The sequence below is a fragment of the Globicephala melas genome, chromosome 13 (genome assembly GCF_963455315.2).
Source record: "Globicephala melas chromosome 13, mGloMel1.2, whole genome shotgun sequence".
NCBI classification, from domain to species: domain Eukaryota; kingdom Metazoa; phylum Chordata; class Mammalia; order Artiodactyla; family Delphinidae; genus Globicephala; species Globicephala melas.
Window position 1 is genome coordinate 56707777 of NC_083326.1, and position 25937 is coordinate 56733713.

The window sequence follows — 25937 nt, forward strand, 5'->3', positions numbered from 1 at the left end:
AAGGTAAGCAAAGAGGCAGCAGAACCATTCAAAGGCAGGACAGTCTATACAGGCAAGGCCGGAACTAGGACTCAGGCTTCTTGTCTCCCTTTGCTAAAATCCAGAAAAGCTACAATGGGTTTTGAAGGGCATAGTACCCACTGACCCAATTTTATGATCAGCTCACTGTTAATCTGTTACTATATTCATCTTGAATTTTCTAACACTTTTTATTAATTTTGGAATAACCATAGCACTTGCCTCTGTTCCCTCCCTTTCTGAGTGTCAGGTTGGCTTGGAGAAAGGGATGGGGGAGTATTTCCCCTCACTTAGTACAAAACATCTGGATCCCCAGATTAAAGAGATTTAGAAGAGCAAGAGTCCTAGAAATGAGGTTGTAATGCTGAAAATCTGGCAGAATTAAAAAGCAATTCATTGTTCTGATCTTCTTTCAGAATAATATCACTACATGAGTTAGAAGACTTATGATCAGTAGATGAGAAGGTAATTGACATAATATTTTTAGCACCCTGTTCTTACTGCCCCAAAATGCTTATGACTTTTCAAGAGAAACTCAAAATTGAAGAAATGACCCAAAAAGTGTTTCCCTGTGAGTTTCAGTACATATCCTATTCAGGTCAATTTGTGCTATCTCTAACAGTTATGAAAAGATAGAACTAATACAAACTTGGGGGAAAATGGAAAAATAAAGCCCTACCCAAATGGTGGGCTCCAGAAATTCCCCACTGCTCGTTACACAATCTTCCACCTATTACCATGCTTTTAGAAAATGCCTAGTTAACATCGCCCAACAATCCTCACTGCACAACGCCAGCCCATCCCCCCCCTCGGAAGTGTAAGAACACTTCCCTTTGGCTATGTCTGACCTTGGACCAAAAAGCAGCTATCCCTGAAACTAAGATATTTTGTCTGAGGTATAAAAAAGAAAGAGAATCTGAAGTCAGAAAACTCCAGCTGAGGCTGGCAAGACAATCTGGAACCACCACCTCCCTGGGGGGTGGTAAACTAGAGATGCTACTGCTTACCTCAGAGGGCAACCTGAAGATCGAATGAGATAACGACCTGGAAATGCTTTTACGAAGTGTTAAGTAGCTTATAAATGCAACAAGGAGCTGCTATTTCCCAACGTCACAGATTCTGGGTTGCTTGAGTGTCCTTCGCTGTACAGAACACCGTCTCCCCTTGAGTTATTTGGGGTGGGCAGAAGGGCTCCTGGGCTTTCCTCTAAGGCATTTCTCTGAGTCACTGCCTGTGGTGAGTGTCAGAACGACAGAAACTCATTCCTGCCTCCTCAGCTAGCCTGCTGATTTGGGGGTGGGGGGGCTTCCTTTTCTCCAGTTTTGCTATGTGAATTTTTTGAAGGCCAGGCTCAATTCTTACCTTTTAAAAATGCATTATACCTCTCCTCCCTAGCCATCTGAGGTCAGTGGCCACAGCAAATGCAAATCAACCTTTTAAGTTAAAGAACCATAACAAAATTAAAGACTTCCAGGCCCCTCTACTCTTTTCCTTACTTTTTCTTTTTTCCCCCACAACGGTCTTCAACGATAGCAGAGCCTGTCATTTAAGAGAGGGGGAAAAAAGACTGAAGCTCTTCCCTAGAGAGAGCTTTCTACGTTAATAATGACCACGCTTTCCCCGCCACTCCCTAACTCTCCTGACCTCACCCGAAACACACGCCCATGTCCTTGCTGGGGGGCTGGGGAGGCTCACTCAAATACACACACGCGTACGCCAGTCCGCCGGTCAACCGCAGGCAAATGACTCTTCGCCAACTTGTAGCCACAGAGAGCAGCAAAGGGACTGAGTCCTTCACCGCCAGCTCCAAAAAGACACTGCAACAGCCAGCGGCGCCGCAGGAGCAGCCTCTGTACTGCAGCCTCCGGCCGCTGGAGTTTCAGATCTAATTCCTTAAGGAGTACTGCTCTTCCGCCCTTCGTCCCACTCCCTGGGCTTCACACACTTCTCTCCCCAGGAGGTCGGGAGGAACGGGGTCACTCGATCACTTCTACGGAGGGGGAAGTGGCACTGAAGAAGGTTCCCACCGAAGTAGCCCGAAACCCACTACTCTTTGCCCCACCTCTCCACCCTCCTGCTCAAGTAGGCGCCTGTGCTGCTGTGAAGGTCCCAGTTTGCAAGGTGCCTGAGTCCGACGGGATACGGCGCAGCAGGCGGCATTAGCAGCGGCGGGGCAGGACGAAGGCTGAGCTTCTTACAGGACAGATGGGGCGGGACTGGGGAGAGGGGCACTCTCCCTCCCGTCCCCCGCTCACAGGCAGTAATAACTCCAAAACGCACGGGTGGGCCGAAGAGAAAAGTCTTTTCTCTCTATCCTCTCCCGTCTCTTCCCTGCTCCCCTTCCGGACACCTGGTGAAAAAGCAAGGTGCTGGTGTACCTGGAGCGAACACCATGATTTCCTCCAGCCGCTGCGCCCCAAGGTAAGGAGAGACAGGCAGACGGACGGACAGACGGAGGGTGAGCGGCAGACCAGGTCTTGGGGTCCGGTGCAGGTGGGCGCGCGGGGCACGCGCCGGCCGCGGGTCGGGACGGTCAGCACGTCGGACAGCTCCACGGCGCGCGATCGCGGGGCCGCAGGTCCCGCCGCAGCGGCGCGCTCAGCCTCCACAATGCACTGCTCTGCCGGCGGCCACCGCGGCGGCGGGAGGAGCAGAGCTGATGCCTGCTCAGTCCGTTCCTCATTCCCGCGCCAGCTCAGCGTACACTGCTGCTTGGGGAGCAAAGCCTTTCTACCGCTTCCACAGAGAAGGACAGACGGAAGAGGAAGAGAGAAAAGGTAATTGCCCGGCTTCCCGGCAGGGGGACAGCTAATTGCTTCTAATTACCTGCTGTCTCACGCCCCCGTGGATATCGGACTGACATTTAGGATGCGTTTGCCCTTTTTTTTTTTTTTAAACATATATTAACTCAAAGAGCTTTACTCTAGAGGCTGACTCTTGAGTTCTCCGAGTTGGGCTAGCTCTGAACCGAGGGGTGGGGCCTCCAAGTTCATCGGTCCTTGAAGTCCAGGGCCGCTCTCTCGCCCCAAGTCCCAACCTTCTACTAACGTCAGAAAGGAAGCTGGAGGGAAGGACAGGCTGACGATGGAGCGCGTGAGGAAGGCGCCGCTATCAGGCCCCGCTCCCAGGCGACTCTGAAAGCTCCCAAGCTTGGAGGCTCCCAAGGTCATCACATTAGGGACAGCAGGGCTGGCCAGCGCAGAGGAAAGACCTTGGTGGGGCGGGTCTCCTCCACCAACAAACACATACCCTGTGAAAGGTAGCGCCAACAGAGTTCCCTTCAAGTGTGAGAACAGCCCTGAGACCCATCCAGAAATATCAATCCTTCCCCTGCCTTCACCCCACTGAAAACCATGCCCCGGTGTACACCCTGTTCTACTCTATAAAGATGCTGGGACGTGCCCCCAGGCTCACTTCATGCTTCAAATACGCTGCTCATTTTAAAGCATTATCTCGTTCTCCCAAGAAATGCTCATGCAGTGTGGACAGCCCACACTAGATATTGCCCAGATAGAAACAAATCCATCAGCGTTACAACCCCTGAGCTAGGGTGACTTAAGAATACTCTAGCCTCAAATCAAATTGTCAGTGGCTTTGGGTTTTAGCCTCTATTTTTGCAGCTGAATGGAGTTTTCCAAGAAAGAAGGGTGATCAGGGTCATCTCCAGTGTTTTACAGGGTTTCTTCACTTGCACCTCTCCCTGGAAAATGGAGCTTTTCTGAAAATGCAAGATTTCTTAATAATCTGGTTGGTGGCCACACGTTCTACACTCTTTTGGCAAATATTAAGCATTTTTCAAATAGCCTTATTGGCACTAGTTTTGTTCAAAGGCATCTGATACACTGCAAATGCAAATCGTTCTACAGCTCTTGAACTACAGTTTGCATGGAGGCATATGGGCAGCCTAAGCATAAAACAATCAGTACTGCTCTTAGCACCTGGCTCAACATGGGCTTGAACAGATGGGGCCTACCTCAGCAGCAACAAGATACAAGTCAGCTGATGGGCAGGATGAAGTGTGTGCATGCCAGGATGCACTCTTCCCACTTCCCTAAGTTACTCCAAAAGCCAGGGACCAATGATGCTTCACTCTGTCTTCTTTGCTTTATCACCAACAGAGGTGCGATGCACTATTTGAAAAAATTTTTCTTTTTTTCCCAAAAGATATAAATTTCCCAATTTATAAATAAGGCAATTGAGGCAGCGTGAATAGTATTTCGAGGTTTCATAAGTTTTCCCTGCAGAATCAGGAGTCAGAGGATATTCCTGGCCCCCTTACCTGTGACTTTATAGTTCCTCTTTTATTTATTTATTTACTATTTATTTATTTATTTGAATTTTATTTTAGTTATTTTTTATACAGCAGGTTCTTATTAGTTATCTATTTTATACATGTTAGTGTATACATGTCAATCCCAATCTCCCAATTCATACCACCACCACCACCACTTCCCCCCTTGGTGTCCATACGTTTGTTCTCTCCATCTGTCTCTATTTCTGCCTTGCAATCCGGTTCATCTGTACCATTTTTCTAGATTCCACATATATGCGTTAATATATGATATTTGTTTTTCTCTTTCTGACTTACTTCACTCTGCATAACAGTCTCTAGGTCCATCCACGTCTCTACAAATGACCCAATTTCGTTCCTTTTTATGGCTCAGTAATATTCCATTGCATATATGTACCACATCTTTTTTTTTTTTTTTTGCGATATGTGGGCCTCTCACTGTTGTGGCCTCTCCCATTGCGGAGCACAGGCTCCAGACGCGCAGGCTCAGCGGCCATGGCTCACGGGCCCAGCCGCTCCGTGGCATGTGGGATCCTCCCAGACCGGGGCACGAACCCATGTCCCCTGCATCGGCAGGTGGACTCCCAACCACTGCGCCACCAGGGAAGCCCCTGTACCACATCTTCTTTATCCATTCATCTGTCGATGGGCATTCAGGTTGCTTCCATGACCTGGCTATTGTAAATAGTGCTGCAACGAACACTGGGGTGCATGTGTCTTTTTGAATTATGGTTTTCTCTGGGTATATGCCCAGTAGTGGGATTGCTGGGTCGTATGGTAATTCTATTTTTACTTTTTTAAGGAACCTCCATACTGTTCTCCATAGTGGCTGTAGCAATTTACATTCCCACCAACAGTGCAAGAGGGTCCCCTTTTCTCCGCACCCTCTCCAGCATTTGTTGTTTGTAGATTTTCTGATGATGCCCATTCTAACTGGTGTGAGGTGAAACCTCATTGCAGTTTTGATTTGTATTTCTCTAATAATTAGTGATGTTGAGCAGCTTTTCATGTGCTTCTTGGCCATCGGTATGTCTTCTTTGGAGAAATGTCTATTTAGGTCTGCTGCCCATTTTTTGACTGGGTTGTTTGTTTTTTTAATATTGAGCAGCAGAGCAGTTTATATATTTTGGAGATTAATCCTTTGTCCATTGATTCCTTTGCAAATATTTTCTCCCATTCCGAGGGTTGAAATAATCTTTAAATGACTGAAAGACCTCTTTCTCTAAATACACTCAAAAGGGGGCTCTCTTTTACAACCTTAATTTTTTAATGAGTTTATTCTCCCAATGCATAAACAATTACTCATTATTAAGTTCAAGAAAAAGCAATATAGTGTAGGAAAAGGAAAAAAGGCTTGGGAATCAGTCAGATCCCAGTAGAACATTTCCAGTGTTTACCAGCTCTGTGACCTTAGGTAAGTTACTTAACTGCATTATCTGCAACAGAAGGATTAAGGTATCTTGAAGGTTTGTTGTGAGGATTAAATGTGATAATGGATTAATAGATTAATTAAAAGAGCACAGCCCCAATTAAACACATTCCAGGAAATTATTGACACCGTGGGAGTAGAGGACACCCTACAGGAATGCCAACTAAATATGTTAGATCAGTACTTCTCCAGCCTGACTGTGCACATGAATCCCATGGAGATCTTGTTAAAATGCAGATCACGATTCAGCAGGTGGGGCTGGGGCCTGACATTCTGCATTTCTCACAAGCTCCCTTGTGATGTCCACACTGTAGGTGCTGCTGGTCCATATATTTTGAGTAGCAGGGTGTTGATGTGTCAGCATTTAAAAAGAAAGAAATTACTTCTATCTCCTCCAACGTCAGAGTTCATCTTTCCAAGTGTCATAAATTTATTTATTTATTTTTGGCTACGTTGGGTCTTTGTTGCCGCATGCGGGCTTTTCTCTAGTTGTGGTGAGAGGGGGCTACTCTTCGTTGCGGTGCGCAGGCGTCTCATCGCAGCAGCTTCTCTTGTTGCGGAGCACAGGCTCTAGGTGTGCGGGCTTCAGTAGTTGTGGCACTCAGGCTCAGTAGTTGTGGCTCACGGGCTCTAGAGTGCAGGCTCAGTAGTTGTGGCACACAGGCTCTAGACTACAGGCTCAGTAGTTGTGGCACACGGGCTTAGCTGCTCTGCGGCATGTGGAATCTTCCAGGACCAGGGCTCAAAACCATGTCCCCTACATTGGCAGGCGGATTCTCAACCACTGCGCCACCAGGGAAGCCCCCAAATGTTAAATATGGAAGGAACCCGGATGGATTCCCACTGATTTCCAAGCTACACAGAGGCCAAGATGGTAGTAGAAAGAAAGAATGCCTGAAGAAGGTCCCAGAGCTCGTTTGATTAGCCTGCTATCAGGCAACAGGAAATAACACGACCCAGTAAAAACCAATGCAACAGGTTAAGGACAGTTCTCAGCCCCATCCTCAGCTCTTCTCTGTCTTTCTTCCTCCCATCATCTCTTCATTTTCTCTACCCGACACACCACCGCTACCTAGCCAGAGGACAATATACTCCCATTTCGGTGTTTTGTTTTGTTTTTTCGGTCACATGGCTTGTAGGATCTTAGTTGCCTGACCAGGGATCGAACCCGGGCCCTCGGCAGTGAGAGTGTTGAGTCTTAACCACTGGACAGCCAGGGAATTCCCTCCCATTCTAGTTTTTGCTTGTTTATATTTTAGTAAGAACAATTAATTTTATTCCCAATAAAACCAAGGCACTTTAATAAATTTTTAATTTACAGTTATTTCATTAGTAAATTTTATATTCAACAATACTATCTCTAATTTCTACTACTTAGTGGAATTGTTTTGATGGTTTACTTTCAATACCCTAAAAATGTTACTAGATTTTTTTTGTATCTTAATGTAAATGATCCATTTAATAATAGAATGCTTTCTAGGAAAATAAAAATTCCCTTCTATTCTACCACAACAGCCAGATTCTTTGATAGGTCATTTATCCAGTCTTAGCCCACAACCTCACTCTGGTTTTTTGTTGTTGCTGTATCAGTTTACATTCCCACCATTTTGTTTTCGCTGTGCCACACAGCATGTGGGATCTTAGTTCCTGAACCAGGGACCAAACCCGTGCCCCTGGCAGTGGAAGCGTGGAGCCCTAACCACTGGACCACCAGGGAAGTCCCCTGTCTCTTTTTAAACACCTCCACTCAGGGTGAGTCACTCTCTACTCAAACAATCCATTGCATTTCGAGACAGTCATCTACCAGAGAGGCTGCCCCCAATCACCACCACCATCTATCTCCTCCAGCACCCTCATTCCCAGTTAATGATGGTAACGGTGACGGGAAGCAAGAGGGTAAACAAGTTGGACGAGATGCCCAACTTTCTTGCTCTGGTGCTGAGCCTGTCACACTGGGCACTCCTACCCCTACAGACACTTGAACAAGGTGCTGGATGGACTGAAAGGCACAGGAAAAAGAAAAAAGTCATCTAATAGAACTATTTTACTTGGAGACTTGGGAGACTATTTTATACAAAAATGAACATGGAGGGGCTTCTCTGGTGGCTCAGTGGTTAAGAATCCACCTACCAATGCAGGGGACACGGGTTCGAGCCCTGGTCCGGGAAGATCCCACATGCCGCAGAGCAACTTAGCCTGTGTACCACAACTACAGAGCCTGCGCTCTAGAGCCCGTGTGTCACAACTACTGAAGCCCGCGTGCCTAGAGCCCGTGCTCCGCAACAAGAGAAGCCACTGCAATGAGAAGCCTGCGCAATGCAACGAAGAGTAGCCCCCACTCGACACAACTAAAGAAAGCCCATGTGCAGCAATGAAGACCCAACGCAGCCAAAAATAAATAAATAAATTTATTTTTTAAAAAATGAACATGGATATACTATGAAGTAGTGATTCATGTGACGTACGAACATTAAATTGGAGATGCCAAAGAAATCACCATAGGCAGATTAGGGCGGTAACTCTCAGACTTCCCCAAGTCTCTATCGATCCCCTCTAACATTTATTTATTCCACTCTGTCTTTAGAGCTTTCACAGATATAAAACTTTGAAAACCCATTCTGAAATATGCCCACTGTTTCCATGATTTGCAGTTCACCTTGGCTCTAGCCATACCCTGATTCTTTCCATCTATATTCATTTTAAATGCATTACTCAATGAACTAAAATGTTAAATAAGTTTTAGCACCTCTGAGGACAGTTGAAATGGACTGAAAAGAAGCATTTTCATTATGAAGCATTAAACCATAATTGTTCCCGAATGTCTTAGTTTGTAGGTTTCAAATGATTACAGAAATGAAGTACTGGACAAGAACTCTTTTCTTCTCCTAAGAGCTGCCAGAAGTCGCTGAATTGGATCTAAGGAGAAGCATAGATGTGAATTAAGCAGAAATTTTTAAAGGAATAAGAGAATGTGGTATAGAGGGGTGGGAAAATAGAAAACCTGAAGGGGGAAGAAGACACTGAAAGAGCAATCATTGTGCTATCCAAACTGTAAACCCTTAAAGAGAGTGCAGTAAAAATATACAGAGAGAGCAAATGACATAAATTGGGGAAAAAAATGAAGACAGAATATGGAATAGAGAAAGGGAGAATAAAAATAATCACTGTACCACATTAAGAAAAGAAATGGGAAATGTTAAAGAATTTTGCAGGCTTAAAGAATACAGGACAGTGTCTCTGTAGGTTTGCATTTTATGAAGCAGTTTATAAGTCCTGCGAGATTCTTTAAAAGGGACTATGAAATAGCCATATTTTCTGAAAGAAAACATCAGCAAAACCTCCCAAAGTACATTAAAACAGTTAAAATTTTGTACAATGTTTATGCAAAATAAATATTTTCCTGAAAAAAAAATCTAACATTGAAGATTTTATTTCCCTACCAAAGAGCTTTGTATCCGTGGTTCATCTCTGTGCAAAAAGTTCTCCCAAATTACCAAATAAAACTTGATTCTACCTGATGACAGGAGAGAGAATCAGTTGAGAACAATATTCAAATTAAAACCAACTTGGTCAGTTTTTAAAGAGAAGCATAAAGCATTCAACTCATCTTCAAAATTGTGAATAGACACTATAAAACTCTACTCAAATTCTGAATGCATAGTTCTGTCTATTTATACATAGGTTCCACGCTAAGTCAATTTCAGAAGGGAATAATCAGTGAGAAAAAAAAACTAGAAATAGAAGAGGTGAAGAGAGAAGTAAAAAGAGATAAGAAGGGAATATGGGAAGGGAAAGAAAAGAGGCAAGAAATAAATGGAGCCCTTCTGGGAAGAGCAAATATAAAGGGAAAAAGATACAAAAGACAGAAAAAGTTGGCATATTCAGAGACTCAAAACAGATTTTTTTTTTAAACAAAAGGAGAAAGAAAAAGGGAATGACAAGCTTGTTTTGTGTGTGTGTGTGTGTGTGTGTGTGTGTGTGTGTGTGTGTGTGTGAAGAGAGCCTCAATACAGTCCGAATTGAGAAACTGGGTGCTCTTCTCATATCCTGCTCACTTGGTCTCTATGTTTGGGAATAAATGTAATCATTACCTTTGGAAATACTTATTAATTTTTTAAACAACTGTTCAAAGCTCTTCATCTCTATTCAAAGGCTTAATTCAGAATTAGGAGAGTCACAGTATACTACACAGGGATTTCGGTATCAGAGAAGAATTATTTCTTTAGACCACAGTAGCTAAGATCATAACAATGCTGACTCACTGGTTAGTTTTTAACCTATTTTAAAAATCAGCTTGTAACATAAGAGAGATTCTTTGCAACCACGGAGTAGGCAAAGATTTCTTAGATGAAACACAGAAAGCATGAATCATAAAACAAAATAATTGATAAATGGGACTTCACTGAAATTAAAATTTTCTGCTATCTGAAAAACACTGCTAGGGAAATAAAAATGCAAAGTACAGACTAGAAGAAAATATTCACAATATATATATCTGACATATATATCGATAACTCTTGCAACTCAATAAGACAACCACCCAGATAAAACTTGCCAAAATGTTTAAACTAACACTTCACCAGAAGAATATATTACTAATTGCCTATAAGCACATGAAGACTTGTCAGCATCATTAGTTATCAGAGAAATGTACATTTAAACCACAGTGAGACATCATTACATACCCAGTAGAATGGGGAAAAGTAAAAGGACTGACAATGCCAAGTGTTGATGAGATATAGTGTGATAATATAGGGAGCAACTAGAACTCTGGTGGGAATGTAAAATGTCAACAACCACCCTGGAGAACAGCTTGACAGTTTCTTGTAACATTAACTTCATACTTAGCCTAAGACCCATGCATTCTACTCCTAGGTGGTTACCCAAGAGAAATGAAACTGTATCCATACACAGACTTATGCAGAACATTGACAACAGCTTTATGCATTACAGCCAGAAACTAAAACAACCTCAAAGTTGATCAACATTGTATGGCTACACAAATTGTGGCAGAGGCCACAACACGGATAAATTTCAACAATGTACGGAGCAAAAGAAACCAGACGCAACAGAGTACATACTGTACGATTCCATTTACATGAAATTCCAGAAAAAGCTGAAGAAGCTATGGTGACAGAAAGCAGATCAGTGATTGTCTGGGGCTTGGGGACACAGTGAGGTGGATCCGGACTGACTGAAAAGGGACACAAAGGAACTTTTGGGGATGATGGAAATGTTCTATATCTTTACTGTTCGTGGTGGTTACGTGGGTATCTACATGTGTCAAAACTCATTGAACTATATATACTTATAATGGGTGCATTTTCACGTAAATTGCACTACTATAAGTTGATCTAAAAGTGAGTTTGTAATAATTTAATGTTTCTAGTAAATAGAAATATGGGTGAGAATATCCTAAAAATGGAATATTTCAAGAGCCAGATTTAACTATAAAGTACTTTAACTCAATTTTTCCTCATTCTTTAATGCTTTAAATCTAAAATAATTTCACGTTTTCTATTCAACACTTTTGAATCATTGTATTTAGCCACTATGAATGACTGAAGAATAAGTAGATATAAAATGTTAGAATTTATTTGAAGAATAAGCATTACTCTTTTCTTCATTCATTCACCAAATATTTATTGATCAGTACTAAGAAGAGTATTAGACACTAAAGATTCAGAGGCATAAGACCCAGTAGCTTAGAGTCCAGTAGAAAAAAAGAGATAAGAAAAAGAAGCAGGGGAGAGGAAGAGGGAGAGAATAACACTAAGACCCAGCTGAAGTCTGCAAACACTTATCTAGAGACGTGTCAGGTGCTATGGTCACATGCAGTCAGGTACAGGTATGTTAAAATATCTAAAGTAGGCCCAAGAAGGGGTCACTCATGCTAAGCCCCAGTCAACAAACCAAAACTTAGCTAGTTTCTAAGCTGGGATCTCCCATAAAAGGAAGGCCTAGGTCCACCAATCAGCACTTCCCTGCTCAACACAAGTATCCAGACGAGCTCCAAGACATTCCTTTGCTCCATGAAGGGGGTAACCCTGCGTTGATCAATCAGCAAATGCCCAGTATAACTTCCTTGCCCCGATCGCTTTGCTCTATAAAAATCTCTCACCTAGAGCAGCTCTTCAGAGCTCCTTTCTCTTAGCACTTCTGAACCTGGATGCTGCCCGACTCATGATCTTTTCAAAATATATGATTGTTGGATTTTTCCTTTAACAGTTGAGAATGCACGTAACCAATGGGATCCAAGTGGTAAAGAAATCAAGGGAAAGAAATTAAGTAAGCCACGGGGAACTCTGTAAGGAGGAGGAAAATAAGAGGTGGCTCTGGATTAGAAGTTGTGAGGTTGAAATGCTAGCTCCACAAGAGCAAAGTAAGAAAGCTGCCAGGACTGAACGCAGGATTTCTGGGTTTAAGGTGGAGTCCTGGAGGACAGCAAGGTCTTGAGAGCACCCGTCAGTGACTGCAGAACAATCCCGGGGAGGGAGTGAAAGAACCCTGAGACTGAAGTGAGGGGCTGTGGAGGTCATCCTGGAAGGTGGGTGGGCAAGGAGGAGAAGATAATGAACCACACAGCTTGGCTTCTGTCAGTGGCAGTGGGCAGGGGAGTGCATGCTTAGTACTGAGAAGTTGCCAGATAAATCTACGGAAAAAAGAGTTAAAAGGTCCTTGAATAAGCTAATAATGCTTAAGTGGCATGATAACATTTGGAAATTGACATTGATCATTTTCACAGTAATTGATTTTTACACCGCTTTACATAACAACAGTAGACATTAGGCTGGATCTTACAGCTTTAGAGAGAGACGGACCTGAGTTCAGAAAATAAGCAATCAAATTCCTGGCATTTGAATTTTAAAATAAGTGCTTGAAATGCAAAGCAGAGGCTAAAGTCTTGAAAGGCTAAAGGCTTTCAATCAATTGGCAGAGCAGAGCGGAAAGCTCTTCTGAGCACCAGCCTCAAGGTTAAATTTGTAACATAAAAGAGCTGGCGCGAAAAGGGGGAAAAGCATAGCCAGTTCTACATTTGTTTTATTCTGTTTGAAAACTCATTCAAACCCCAAAGGAAATATCTTGCATTTGTTTTATTTTGTTTGAAAACTCCTTTTGGGCTTGGAGGCAAGTGGTTTTGTTTGGTTTTTTTGGGTTTTTTCACAAGGACAGATAAGAAACTAGATTTAGCAGGGCCTCCAAAAAGGGGACTGTGTCTCAGCCTGCCTCCCAAGCCTGGTCAGTCCATGGAGAGGTGGGGCCTCAAAGGGGAAATGACTGAGAGCCCAGATGAATTTGGAGAAATCCCAAGACCTTCATCTGACTTTTATGGGTCTGTAGCTCAGAAAGACCTCTAGCTTCTTGAAAATTTCCAGGCTGAGGCTAGAGGGATAAAATACCAACAGCGAAGTGAGCTGTCTGGGCAGATGAGCTGGAGGGCCACCTCCTATGCCCTTCCCAGCGCTAGAGAACGCTCACATGTGTAGAAGTGCTTAGACATATAGGGACAGGCCTCAGAACCCACCTCAGGATGGGTCTGGAGGTCAGAATAAGGAAGGCTCCAGAGGGACCAGAGGCCACGGAGACACGTGGGCACCTACGATGATGGATCAGGGATCAAGTCCCACAAGCAGAGGACTGACGAAGCTGCGTCTCAGCAACTGCCAAGGCACGGCTGATGCCTGCAAACTGGATACCCCACGCCCGGCCCTGAGTCTAGACACAGCCTCGGGAAAGGTCCAAAGGAGAAATCCTATATTAGCTATTTAAAAGCCAGAACTTTACTCAGAGGTTTCTGAAATGACTGAGTAATCAATCATTTTGACCGAGTCTGCCTAGAAGTAACTGGATTAAGTTTTCTGCCATCAGACAAAGTGATAAAAAGATTGGCTCTTAGTTATATATTTATTTATATTTTTTGCGGTACGCGGGCCTCTCCCTGTCGTGGCCTCTCCCTGTCGTGGCCTCTCCCGTTGCGGAGCACAGGCTCCGGATGCGCAGGCTCAGCGGCCATGGCTCACGGGCCCAGCCGCTCTGCGGCATGTGGGATCTTCCCGGACCGGGGCACGAACCCGTGTCCTCTGCATCGGCAGGCGGACTCTCAACCACTGTGCCACCAGGGAAGCTGGCTCTTAGTTATAAAAAATCTTTTGCTCCCCACCTGAGAGTGTGGGCTGTGACTCTCTACCAGCCTCACTAATGTTTCTTTGAGTGCTTGTTTAGGACACTCACACAGCGGTTCTGGCTGCCTGAGATGCTCTTCCTTTCATCCCACACAGCTGTCTCTTTCTCATCCAAGTCTGAGTTTAAATATTACTCAAAGAGATTTTTCCTGTCTAATCTTAGCATGTCTAACCGCCAGCTACTACACACACACACACACACACACGCACAAATGTACACACCATTTGTTCTATATCAGGATCCTAGATTCATTTCCCTTATCTCCCTTTCCTCAATTTAGTATTTCATAGTTATTTCATTACCTGGTTAGTGCTACACTGGTATCACCATAAGGGCAGAGCCTGTGCCTGTTTAATTATCACAATGGTCACAGTGCCTAGCATGGTTTTAGCTCTACAGCAGCCATTTGAGAAACACATGTTGAATGACTATACCAAGCTTTATGCTAAATTCTTTGCCTGAATTTGTCTCATTTAATCCTGAGATAGATGCCGTTATTGCTCTCGTTCTAAAGGCGCAGCAAATGAGGCACAGAGAGGTTAAGTGGTTTTGCAAAGGTCACACAGCCAGTAAATGGTAGAGCTAGAATTTAAACTCAAGTAAGAAGGATAAAAAAAGCTAAGTGTGACTGACTGCACAGCATAGCGTTTTCTCTTTTCACAAACACAGAAGGTAATGGCCTGGGCCTCGCCGTCCCTGTGGCACTAGGAGGACAATGACCAGTGGACCCTCCCAAAGGCCAGTACACTGGAATGTGGGCCAAAATCCGTTTCTACTTCTTGGATGGGGGGATTTTTCAGTCCAAGGATGTAGTTTGTTGATGACAGTGTAGAGGTTCCCGATGGCACCTGGGGTCTACGTGGGGACAGACTACACAGATGAGGATGAGACAGAGCTCCATAGGATTCAGGGATATTTGGGTACAGCTTAAAAAACAAACCAGTGGATACTTTTTTTTGTTTTTAATTGCCGAACTGCAGCAGCCCTCCATACCCCAATCCCAAAGCTCAGACCTTTCTTGAATGAGGTGGCAGGTGGGCTGAGGCCTTAGACTCACAGTCCATTCAGAACTTTAGGCATCCCCTCCCTCCCATACGAGTACTCTCCTGTGCTCTCACTCTCTCAACCGGAGGCAGCATCTTCCATCTACTCTAGAAGTCGGTGAGTGATCCTTAACTTGCCTGACTTTACTTTCTAAATATTTCTTAGATTTACCAGGTACCTTCCATTCCTATCACCCCTGCCCTAATCAAACCCTCATTCTCTCTCACGTGGACTACTGCCGTAGCATCGTAACTGGTCTCCTGTTTTCACATCCATCTGCTTATTTACATTCACCGCCTTTCTAGGCTTCTCTTTCACAACCACTCACCTCCATTTTCACAATAGGAAAGCAGTCAGTGTGTCCATAAATGGGTGTGGCTGTGTCAATAGAACTTTATAAAAACAGGTAGTAGGACAGATTAACCCGATTTACCACACACTTACCAGAATTATCTATAGAGAATGCAACACCAACCACATACTATGTCACTCCTCTCCAAAGGGAAAAATAAAACTTTTGATAACGCACGCTGTCTGTAAAAGATCCATACTTCTTTTTTTTTGTTTTTGTTTTTTTGTTTTTTCTGGTACGCGGGCCTCTCACCGCTGTGGCCTCTCCCGTTGCGGAGCACAGGCTCCGGACGTGCAGGCCCAGCGGCCATGGCTCACGGGCCCAGCCGCTCCGCGGCATGTGGGATCCTCCCGAACCGGGGCACGAACCCGCGTCCCCCGCATCGGCAGACGGACTCTCAACCACTGCGCCACCAGGGAAGCCCAAGATCCATACTTCTGAAGGTGGCCTGCAGGTGGCATCTGGCCTCGGCCTGCTGTCTGTCTTTTTATCTCACTACTCCCTGCCGTGCCGTCCCACTCCTGCGACACAGAACTGTGTCTGGTTCCCCGCACACAGCTCTTGTTCCCTGACGTTCCTAGTCTGACATCTTTATCCATGTGCTTCCTCCTGCCCAGAATGACCTACTCACCTTTCCTCTTCACTTGGCTAATTCCTACTTATTCCTACAGAGAAGACGCAGGCCTCCTTCTGGAAGCATTCCGCTGTCCACAAAGGATTTGCTGCCGTCCCCAGCTTCCCAAGAATCCCTGTTCATCTCTATCATTGTTAGTACAGCCCTGGGTTATCATTATCTGCTTGTCTCCCCCATGAACTATGAGTTCCTCAACAGAAGTTTTCCTGTGTCTCCTCCGCCTTTCAATCCAATGCCCAGCGTTTTCTTAGCACATAGTAGAAACCATACACACTTTAAGATATTTATTAAACGCATGCATGTTTGAATGAATGCAATGAACTAGTCTGATTTTAAAAAGAGACTGTATAAATGGAACAGAGCTTGAACACTATCATTGTGCCACACACATCTTTTGTTTTATATATATATGTATACACACACATATATATAATACCTCGGGTCTGAATCCCATCTCCATGACAAGATTATCAGTTCCAGAAAGTGTGTATGGGCTTCTTTCATGCCCCTCAGAGGCTGTGGTTCTGGGCCCACTCTGGGCATCATGGAAACACTTTTTCACTTTTAAATTAATATAATTTATTCCAAAGATCAGGTTTTAATATGAGCATTTGAGGGGGCTATGTTCTAGTTTGGTGAGAATAGGACTGAGTTGACGCCCTGCATTCAATTTGTGCTTTTCCTGGAATTTCTTTTCTGTTCTTTCCGGAGGGGAAGGGCCGAAAAAGGTCCATTCCAGGGCGCGGCGCTGGGCTTGCCACATTTGGGAGCGCCGCCTGAAGTTGGGCGCACAGCCTCCCGACGCCCTGCCGTTGGGCTGGTGGAGGCCGCAGCACTGCTAGGGTTGTATCAGTCCTCCTGTTTGCACTATTTCTTTTTGCGACCATGGCCCCGCCTTAAGTATTTCTAATTAAGAAACAAAACCTCAGGAAACCGAAACTTAACCAGCCGCTCTCGCTTCTGTAATTACGCCTGCTGACCCCCCCCCCCGCAACCGTCCAACCAATCAGACGGCGACTAGTGTCTCTGTTTAAAAGTCAACCAATCGGCGACTAGTGTCTTTGTTTAAAAGTCAACCAATCGGCGACTATGTTTGTACCGGTCTATAAAAGAGCTGTACTAAACTCCGCCTGGACCTCTTAGCGTCACCTCACCGGCAACGAGTGCGCGGAGGTCCAGGTTCGAACCTGCAATAAATGACCTTTGCCGTTTGGCTTTGACTCTCGACTCTGGTGGTCTTGTGGAGGGGCCTCGCGACCTTGGGCATTTCACATTTACATGCCACGCCAAACAGGAAATTACTGTTACTTTCTAAAATACTTTTTCGAAATAAATTTATATCTCATCCACTTTCTGTGTGAGATTTTGTGCTTAAGAAAAGCGACATCTTTTGTTTATCCTGTCTTTAGGATTGACATCCTTATTTCTATTTTTGGATGAACATTTGTTGGTCATTTTATCATATGACAAGAATATATATTGAAAATACAATTTGAGATCATATGACGAACTAGAAAAAAGCCACGTAGAATAGAAGAAAGGAAAGTTAGGAGTCAGACAGATGTGCTTTTGCAAATCTAGTCATGAGAATCTAAGCATATTTTCTAAATGCTAAAACAGAAAAATTAATAGACAGCACATAGGGTTTGGAAGGAAGCTGAGTGATGTAACAAATGACAAAATACAATCTTGCCCAATGAACAGCAACTAGAGGCGGCAACTAGAGAAGCAGCAGGAGCCGTAACAGAGGTAGCAGTTTTTGTTATTAAATATCAACTTTTATGACCTGGCTTAAGTCCAAAAATCTACATAGTATTTTCCTCTGCACAAAGCTACTTCTTAGAGAAATGAGTTGAAAATAAATGAGTGTGAAATCCCTTTAAAATGGTATGGGAAAATAATGTTTAAGATTATTCATTAAGCTGTACACCTGAAACATCGTAAATCAACTATACGTCAATTTAGAAATTTTTTAAAAGATTATTCGCTAAATATTCATCTGATACATCTTTGCTTAACACGTATGAAATGCAAAGCAGAAGGTTAATCACTGTGGAAGGTATAAAAATAACATAGGATCCCTGCAGAAGCTTCTGTTCCTAGGGACATCCCTGGTGGTCCAGTGGTTAACACTTCGTGCTTCAGATGCAGGGGGCACAGGTTCAAACCCTGGTCGGGCACTAAGATCTCACATGCCACTCGGCGCAGCCAAAAAAGAATAAAAAAAGAATAGGAAGTTTCCGTTCTAATGAAGGAGAGACACACATATAAACCATGATATTGCAAGCCAGAATAGGATTAAACGCCAAGTAACAGTTTAAAGAAAGACCAAAGAATTCAAACAATGGACAGATTACTTCCAACTTTACAGAAATGAGTTTTATTTTTTTTCTTGAAATGAGTTTTATATAAGTTAAAATTAGAGAATCACAGGCAAAAAAAATGTGTAAAGGTAAACCTTAATGGACAAATACCCAGACATATGAGCCTCTGTCCATGGAAAAGCACTCATTTCACGCTGGTCCTGAGATTTGAGATTTTAAATGAACAGCCACTCCAACACTTAGGGAAAATCGACACACTGCCAATAATTTCACATACATGTACTTTTGAACAACATAATGTTATTGCCCACCGAATCTGTACATTCCCTGCACACATGCATATACATACAATGTGTGTATTATATTATGAAAACTACCCTGGGACTTGCCTGGTGGTGCAGTGGTTAAGAATCCGCCTGCCAATGCAGGAGACACGGGTTCAAATCCTGGTCCGGGAAGATCCCACATGCCGCGGAGTAACTAAGCCCGCACACCACAACTACTGAGCCTGCGCTCTAGAGCCCATAAGCCACAACTGCTGAGCCCGCGACCACAACTACTGAAGCCCGCGTGCCTAGAGCCCATGCTCCGCAACAAGAGAAGCCACCGCAATGAGAAGCTGCGCACAACAAAGAGTAGCCCCCACTTGCCACAACTAGAGAAAGCCCGTGCACAGCAATGAAGACACAATGCAGAGAGATTGGTTCAAGATGGTGGAGTAGAAGGACGTGCTCTCACTCCCTCTTGCAACAACACCAGAATCACAACTGCTGAACAATCATCGAGAGGAAGACACTGGAACTCACCAAAAGAGATACCCCACATCCAAAGACAAAGGAGAAGCCACAATGAGACGGTAGGAGGGGCACAATCAAAATAAAATCAAATCCCAAACTGCTGGGTGGGTGACTCACAAACTGGAGAACACTTATACCACAGAAGGCCACCCACTGGAGTGAAGGTTCTGAGCCCCACGTCAGGCTTCCCAAGCTGGGGGTCCGGCAACGGGAGGAGGAATTCCTAGAGAATCAGACTTTGAAGGCTAGTGGGATTTGATTGCAGGACTTCGACAGGAGTGGAGGAAACAGAGACTCCACTCTTGGAGGGCACACACAAAGTAGTGTGTGCATCGGGACCCAGGGGAAGGAGCAGTGACCCCACAGGAGACTGAACCAGACCTACCTGCTAGCATTGGAGGGTCTCCTGCAGAGGCAGGGGGTGGCTGTGTCTCACTGTGAGGACAAGGACACTGGCAGCAGAAGTTCTGGGATGTACTCCTTGGCGTGAGCCCTCCCAGAGTCTGCCATTAGCCCCACCAAAGAGCCCGGGTAGGATCCAGTGTTGGGTTGCCTCAGGCCAACCAACCAACAGGGAGGGAACCCAGCCCCACCCATCAGCAGACAAGTGGATTAAAGTTTTACTGAGCTCTGCCCATCAGAGCAACAGCCAGCTCCACCCACCACCAGTCCCCGCCATCAGGAAACTTCCACAAGCCTCTTAGATAGCCTCATCCACCAGAGGGCAGACAGCAGAAGCAAGAACTACAATCCTGTAGCCTGTGGAACAAAAAACACATTCACAGAAAGATAGACAAGTTGAAAAGGGAGAGGGCTATGTACCAGATGAAGGAACAAGATAAAACCCCAGGAAAACAACTAAATGAAGTGGAGACAGGCAACCTTCCAGAAAAAGAATTCAGAATAATGATAGTGAAGATGATCCAGGACCTCAGAAAAAGAATGGAGGCAAAGATCGAGAAGATGCAAGAAATGTTTAACAAAGATCTAGAAGAATTAAAGAACAAACAAACAGAGATAAACAACACAATAACTGAAATGAAAACTACACTAGAAGGAATCAATAGCAGAATAACTGAGGCAGAAGAACGGATAAGTGACCTGGAAGACACAATGGTGGAATTCACTGCTGCGGAACAGAACAAAGAAAAAAGAATGAAAAGAAATTAAGACAGCCTAAGAGACCTCTGGGACAACATTAAACACAACAACATTCGCATTATAGGGGTCCCAGAAGGACAAGAGAGAAAGGACCCAAGAAAATATTTGAAGAGATTATAGTCAAAAACTTCCCTAACATGGGAAAGGAAATAGCCACCCAAGTCCAGAAAGTGCATAGAGCCCCATACAGGATAACCCCAAGGAGAAACATGCCGAGACACATAGTAATCAAATTGGCAAAAAATGAAGACAAAGAAAAATTATTGAAAGCAGCAAGGGAAAAACGACAAATAACATACAAGGGAACTCCCATAAGGTTAACAGCTGATTTCTCAGAAGAAACTCTACAAGCCAGAAGGTAGTGGCATGATATACTTAAAGTGATGAAAGGGAAGAAACCACAACCAAGATTACTCTACCTGGCAAGGATCTCATTCAGATTCAATGCAGAAATCAAAAGCTTTCAGACAAGCAAAAGCTAAGAGAACTCAGCATCACCAAACCACCTCTACAACAAACGCTAAAGGAACTTCTCTAAGTGGGAAACACAAGAGAAGAAAAGGACCTACAAAAACAAACCCAAAACAATTAAGAAAATGGTAATAGGAACATACATATCGGTAATTACCTTAAACGTGAACTGATTAAATGCTCCAACCAAAAGACACAGGCTTGCTGAATGGATACAAAAACAAGACCCATATATATGCTGTCTGCAAGAGACCCACTTCAGACCTAGGGACACATTCAGACTGAAAGTGAGGGGATGGAAAAAGATATTCCATGCAAATGGAAATCAAACGAAAGCTGGAGTGGCAATACTCACATCAGAAAAAATAGACTTTAAAATAAAGAATGTTACAAAAGACAAGGAAGGACACTACATAATGATCAAGGGATCAATCCAAGAAGAAGATATAACAATTATAAATATATATGCACCCAACATAGGAGCACCTCAATACATAAAGCAACTGCTAACAGGTATAAAAGAGGAAATCAACAGTAACACAATAATAGGGGGGAACTTTTAACACCTCACTTACACCAATGGACAGATCATCCAAACAGAAAATTAACAAGCAACCACAAGCTTTAAATGACACAACAGACCAGATACATTTAATTGATATTTATAGGACATTCCATCCAAAAACATCAGATTACACTTTCTTCTCAAGTGCGCACAGAACATTCTCCAGGAGAGATCACATCTTGGGTCACAAATCAAGCCTCAGTAAATTTAAGAAAATTGAAATCACATCAAGCATCTTTTCTGACCATAATGCTATGAGATCAGAAATCAATTACAGGGGGAAAAAATGTAAAAAACACAAACACATGGAGGCTAAACAATACATTACTAAATAACCAAGAGATCACTAAAGAAATCAAAGAGGAAATCAAAAAATACCTAGAGACAAATGACAATGACAACACGACGATCCAAAACCTATGGGATGCAGCAAAAGCAGTTCTAAGAGGGAAGTTTATAGCTATACAAGCCTACCTCAAGAAACAAGAAAAATCTCAAATAAACAATCTAACCTTAACCTGAAGGAACTAGAGAAAGAAGAACAAACAAAACCCAAAGTTAGCAAAAGGAAAGAAATCATAAAGATCAGAGCAGAAATAAATGAAACAGAAACAAAACAATAGCAAAGATCAATAAAACTAAAAGCTGGTTCTTTGAGAAGATAAAGTTGATAAACCATTAGCCAGACTCATCAAGCAAAAGAGGGAGAGGACTCAAATCAACAAAATTAGAAATGAGAAAGGAGAAGTTACAACAGACACCGCAGAAATACAAAGCATCCTAAGAGACTACTACAAGCAATGCTATGCCAATAGAATGGACAACCTGAAAGAAGTGGACAAATTCTTAGAAAGGTATAACCTTCCAAGACTGAACCAGGAAAAAATAGAAAATATTAACAGACCAATCACAAGTAATGAAACTGAAACTGTGATTAAAAATCTTCCAACAGGGCTTCCCTGGTGGTGCAGTGGTTGAGAGTCCACCTGCTGATGCAGGGGACACGGGTTCGTGCCCCGGTCTAGGAAGATCCCACATGCCGCGGAGCGGCTGGGCCCATGAGCCATGGCCGCTGAGCCTGCACATCTGGAGCCTGTGCTCCGCAACCGGAGAGGCCACAACAGTGAGAGGCCCGCGTACAGCAAAAAAAAAAAAAAAAAAATCTTCCAACAAACAGAAGTCCAGGACAAGATGTTTCCACAGGTGAATTCTATCAAACATTTAGAGAAGAGCTAACGCCCATCCTTCTCAAACTATTCCAAAAAATTGCAGAGGAAGGAACACTCCCAAACTCATTCTATGAGGCCACCATCACCCTGATACCAAAACCAGACAAAGATACTACAAAAAAAGAAAATTACAGACCAATATTACTGATGAATATATATGCAAAAATCCTCAACAAAATACTAGGAATCAGAATCCAACAACACATTAAAGGGATCATACACCATGATCAAGTGGGATTTATCCCAGGGATACAAGGATTCTTCAGTATACGCAAATCAATCAATGTGATACACCATATTAACAAATTGAAGAAGAAAAACCATATGATCATCTCAATAAATGTAGAAAAAGCTTGTGTCAAAATTCAACACCCATTTATGATAAAAATGCTCCAGAAAGTGGGCATAGAGGGAGCCTACCTCAACATAATAAAGGCCATATACGACAAACCCACAGCAAACATCATTCTCAATGGTGAAAAACTGAAAGTATTTCCTCTAAGATCAGGAACAAGACAAGGATGTCCACTCTCGCCACTATTATTCAACATAGTTTTGGAAGTCGTAGCCACGGCAGTCAGAGAAGAAAAGGAAATAAAAGGAATACAAATTGGAAAAGAAGAAGGAAAACTGTCACTGTTTGCAGATGATATGATACTATACATAGAGAATCCTAAAGATGCCACCAGAAAACTACTAGAGCTAATCAATGAATTTGGTAAAGTTGCAGGATACAAAATTAATGCATGGAAACCTCTTGCATTCCTATACACTAATGATGAAAAATCTGAAAGAGAAGTTAAGGAAACACTCCCATTTACCATTGCAACAAAAAGAATAAAATACCTAGAAATAAACCTACCTAGGGAGACAAAAGACCTGTATGCAGAAAACTATAAGACACTGTTGAAAGCAATTAAAGGTGATACCAACAGATGGAGAGATATACCATGTTCTTGGATTGGAGGAATCAATTTTGTGAAAATGACTATACTACCCAAAGCAATCTACAGATTCAATGCAATCCCTCTTGAATTACCAACAGCATTTTTCACAGAACTAGAACAAAAAATCTTAAAATTTGTATGGAGACACAAAAGACTCCGAATAGCCAATGCAATCTTGAGGGAAAAAAATGGAGCTGGAGGAATCAGACTCCCTGACTTCAGACTACACTACAAAGCTACAGTAATCAAAACAATATGGTACTTGCACTAAAAGAGAAATATAGATCAATAGAACAGGATAGAAAGCCCAGAGATAAACCCACGCACCTATCGTCAACTAATCTATGACAAAGGAGGCAAGGATATACAATGGAGAAAAGACAGTCTCTTCAATAAGTGGTGCTGGGAAAACTGGACAGCTACACGTAAAAGAATGAAATTAGGGGCTTTCCTGGTGGCACAGTGGTTGAGAGTCCGCCTGCCAATGCAGGGGACACGGGTTTGTGTCCCGGTCTGGGAAGATCCCACATGCCGCAGAGCGGCTGGGCCCGTGAGCCATGGCCGCTGAGCCTGCGCGTCCAGAGCCTGTGCTCCGCAATGGGAGAGGCCACAGCAGTGAGAGGCCCGCGTACCGCAAAAAAATAAAAATAAAAATAATGAAATTAGAACACTACCTAACACCATACACAAAAATAAACTCAAAATGGATTAGACATGTAAGACCGGACACTATAAAACTCTTAGAGGAAAACATAGGAAGAACACTCTTTGACATAAATCACAGCAAGATCTTTTTTGATCCACCTCCTAGAGTAATGGAAATAAAAACAAAAATAAAGAAATGGGACCTAATGAAACTTCAAAGCTTTTGCAAAGCTACAGACAAGACGAAATGACAATCCTCAGAATGGGAAAATATATTTGCAAACAAATCAACGGACAAAGGATTAATCTCCAAAATATATAAACCGCTCATGCAGCTCAATATTAAGAAAACAAACAACCCAATCTAAAAATGGGCAGAAGACCTAAATAGACATTTCTCCAAAGAGGACATACCGGTGGCCAAGAAGCACATGAAAAGATGCTTAACATCACTAATTATTAGAGAAATGCAAATCAAAACTACAATGAGGTATCACCTCACACCAGTTAGAATGGACATCATCAGAAAATCTACAAAGAACAAACGCTGGAGAGGGTGTGGAGAAAAGGGAACCCTCTTGCACTGCTGGTGGGAATGTGAATTGGTTCAGCCGCTGTTGAGAACAGTATGGAGGTTCCTTAAAAAACTAAAAATAGAATTACCATATGGCCCAGCAATCTCACTACTGGGCATATACCCTGAGAAAACCAAAATTCAAAAAGAGTCATGTACCAAAATGTTCATTGCAGCTCTATTTACAATAGCCCGGAGATGGAAACAACCTAAGTGCCCATCATCGGATGAATGGATAAAGAAGATGTGGCACATATATACAATGGAATATTACTCAGCCATAAAAAGAAACGAAATTGAGCTATTTGTAATGAGGTGGACAGACCTAGAGTCTGTCATACAGAGTGAAGTAAGTCAGAAAGAAAAAGACAAATACCGTATGCTAACACATATATATGGAATTTAAGAAAAAAAATGCCATGAAGAACCTAGGGGTAAGGCAGGAATAAAGACGCAGACCTCCTAGAGAACAGACTTGAGGGTATAGGGAGGGGGAAGGGTGAGCTGTGACAGGGCGAGAGAGAGTCATGGACATATACACACTAACAAACATAGTAAGGTAGATAGCTAGTGGGAAGCAGACGCATGGCACAGGGATATTGGCTCGGTGCTTTGTGACAGCCTGGAGGGGTGGGATAGGGAGGGTGGGAGGGAGGGAGACACAAGAGGGAAGACATATGGGAACATATGTTTATGTATGACTGATTCACTTTGTTATAAAGCAGAAACTAACACACCATTGTAAAGCAATTATACCCCAATATAGATGTTAAAAAAAAGACACATGCACCCCAGTGTTCACTGCAGCACTATTTACAAAAGCCAGGTCATGGAAGCAACCTAAATGCCCACCAACAGACAAATGGATAAAGATGTGGTACATATATACAATGGAATATTACTCAGCCATAAAAAGGAATGAAATTGGGTCATTTGTAGAGACGTGGATGAATCTAGAGACTGTCATACAGAGTGAAGTAAGTCAGAAAGAGAAAAACAAATATCGTTTATTAACGCATATACGTGGAACCTAGAAAAATGGTACAGAGGAACCAGTATGCAGGGCAGAAATAGAGACACAGATGTAGAGAACAAACGTATGGACACCAAGGGGGGAAAGCAGGGGGTGAGGGTCGTGGTGTGCTGAATCGGGCGATTGGGATTGACATGTGTACACTGATGTGTATAAAATTGATGACTAATAAGAACTGACTGTATAAAAAAATAAAATAAAATTCAAAAAAAGAAAAAAAGGACTTAGGATATGTAACA

At 43.2% G+C, this 25937-nt stretch overlaps 1 protein-coding gene across 3 annotated transcripts in view; it reads right to left on the reverse strand.

The window, feature by feature from the left end:
- Window positions 1–25937, reverse strand: part of AKAIN1 (A-kinase anchor inhibitor 1) — an 81265-nt gene that overhangs the window by 44880 nt on the left and 10448 nt on the right. Inside the window, exon 1 of one of the 3 annotated variants that reach the window (XM_060310626.2) lies at window positions 2397–2801. The exons of the other annotated variants lie outside the window; for them this stretch is intronic. Within the exon in view, the coding sequence (XP_060166609.1) occupies window positions 2397–2412 (16 nt within the window). The 5' untranslated portion in view covers window positions 2413–2801. Of the gene's footprint in view, window positions 1–2396; window positions 2802–25937 lie in introns of those variants that run through there. 3 annotated transcript variants of the gene reach the window in all.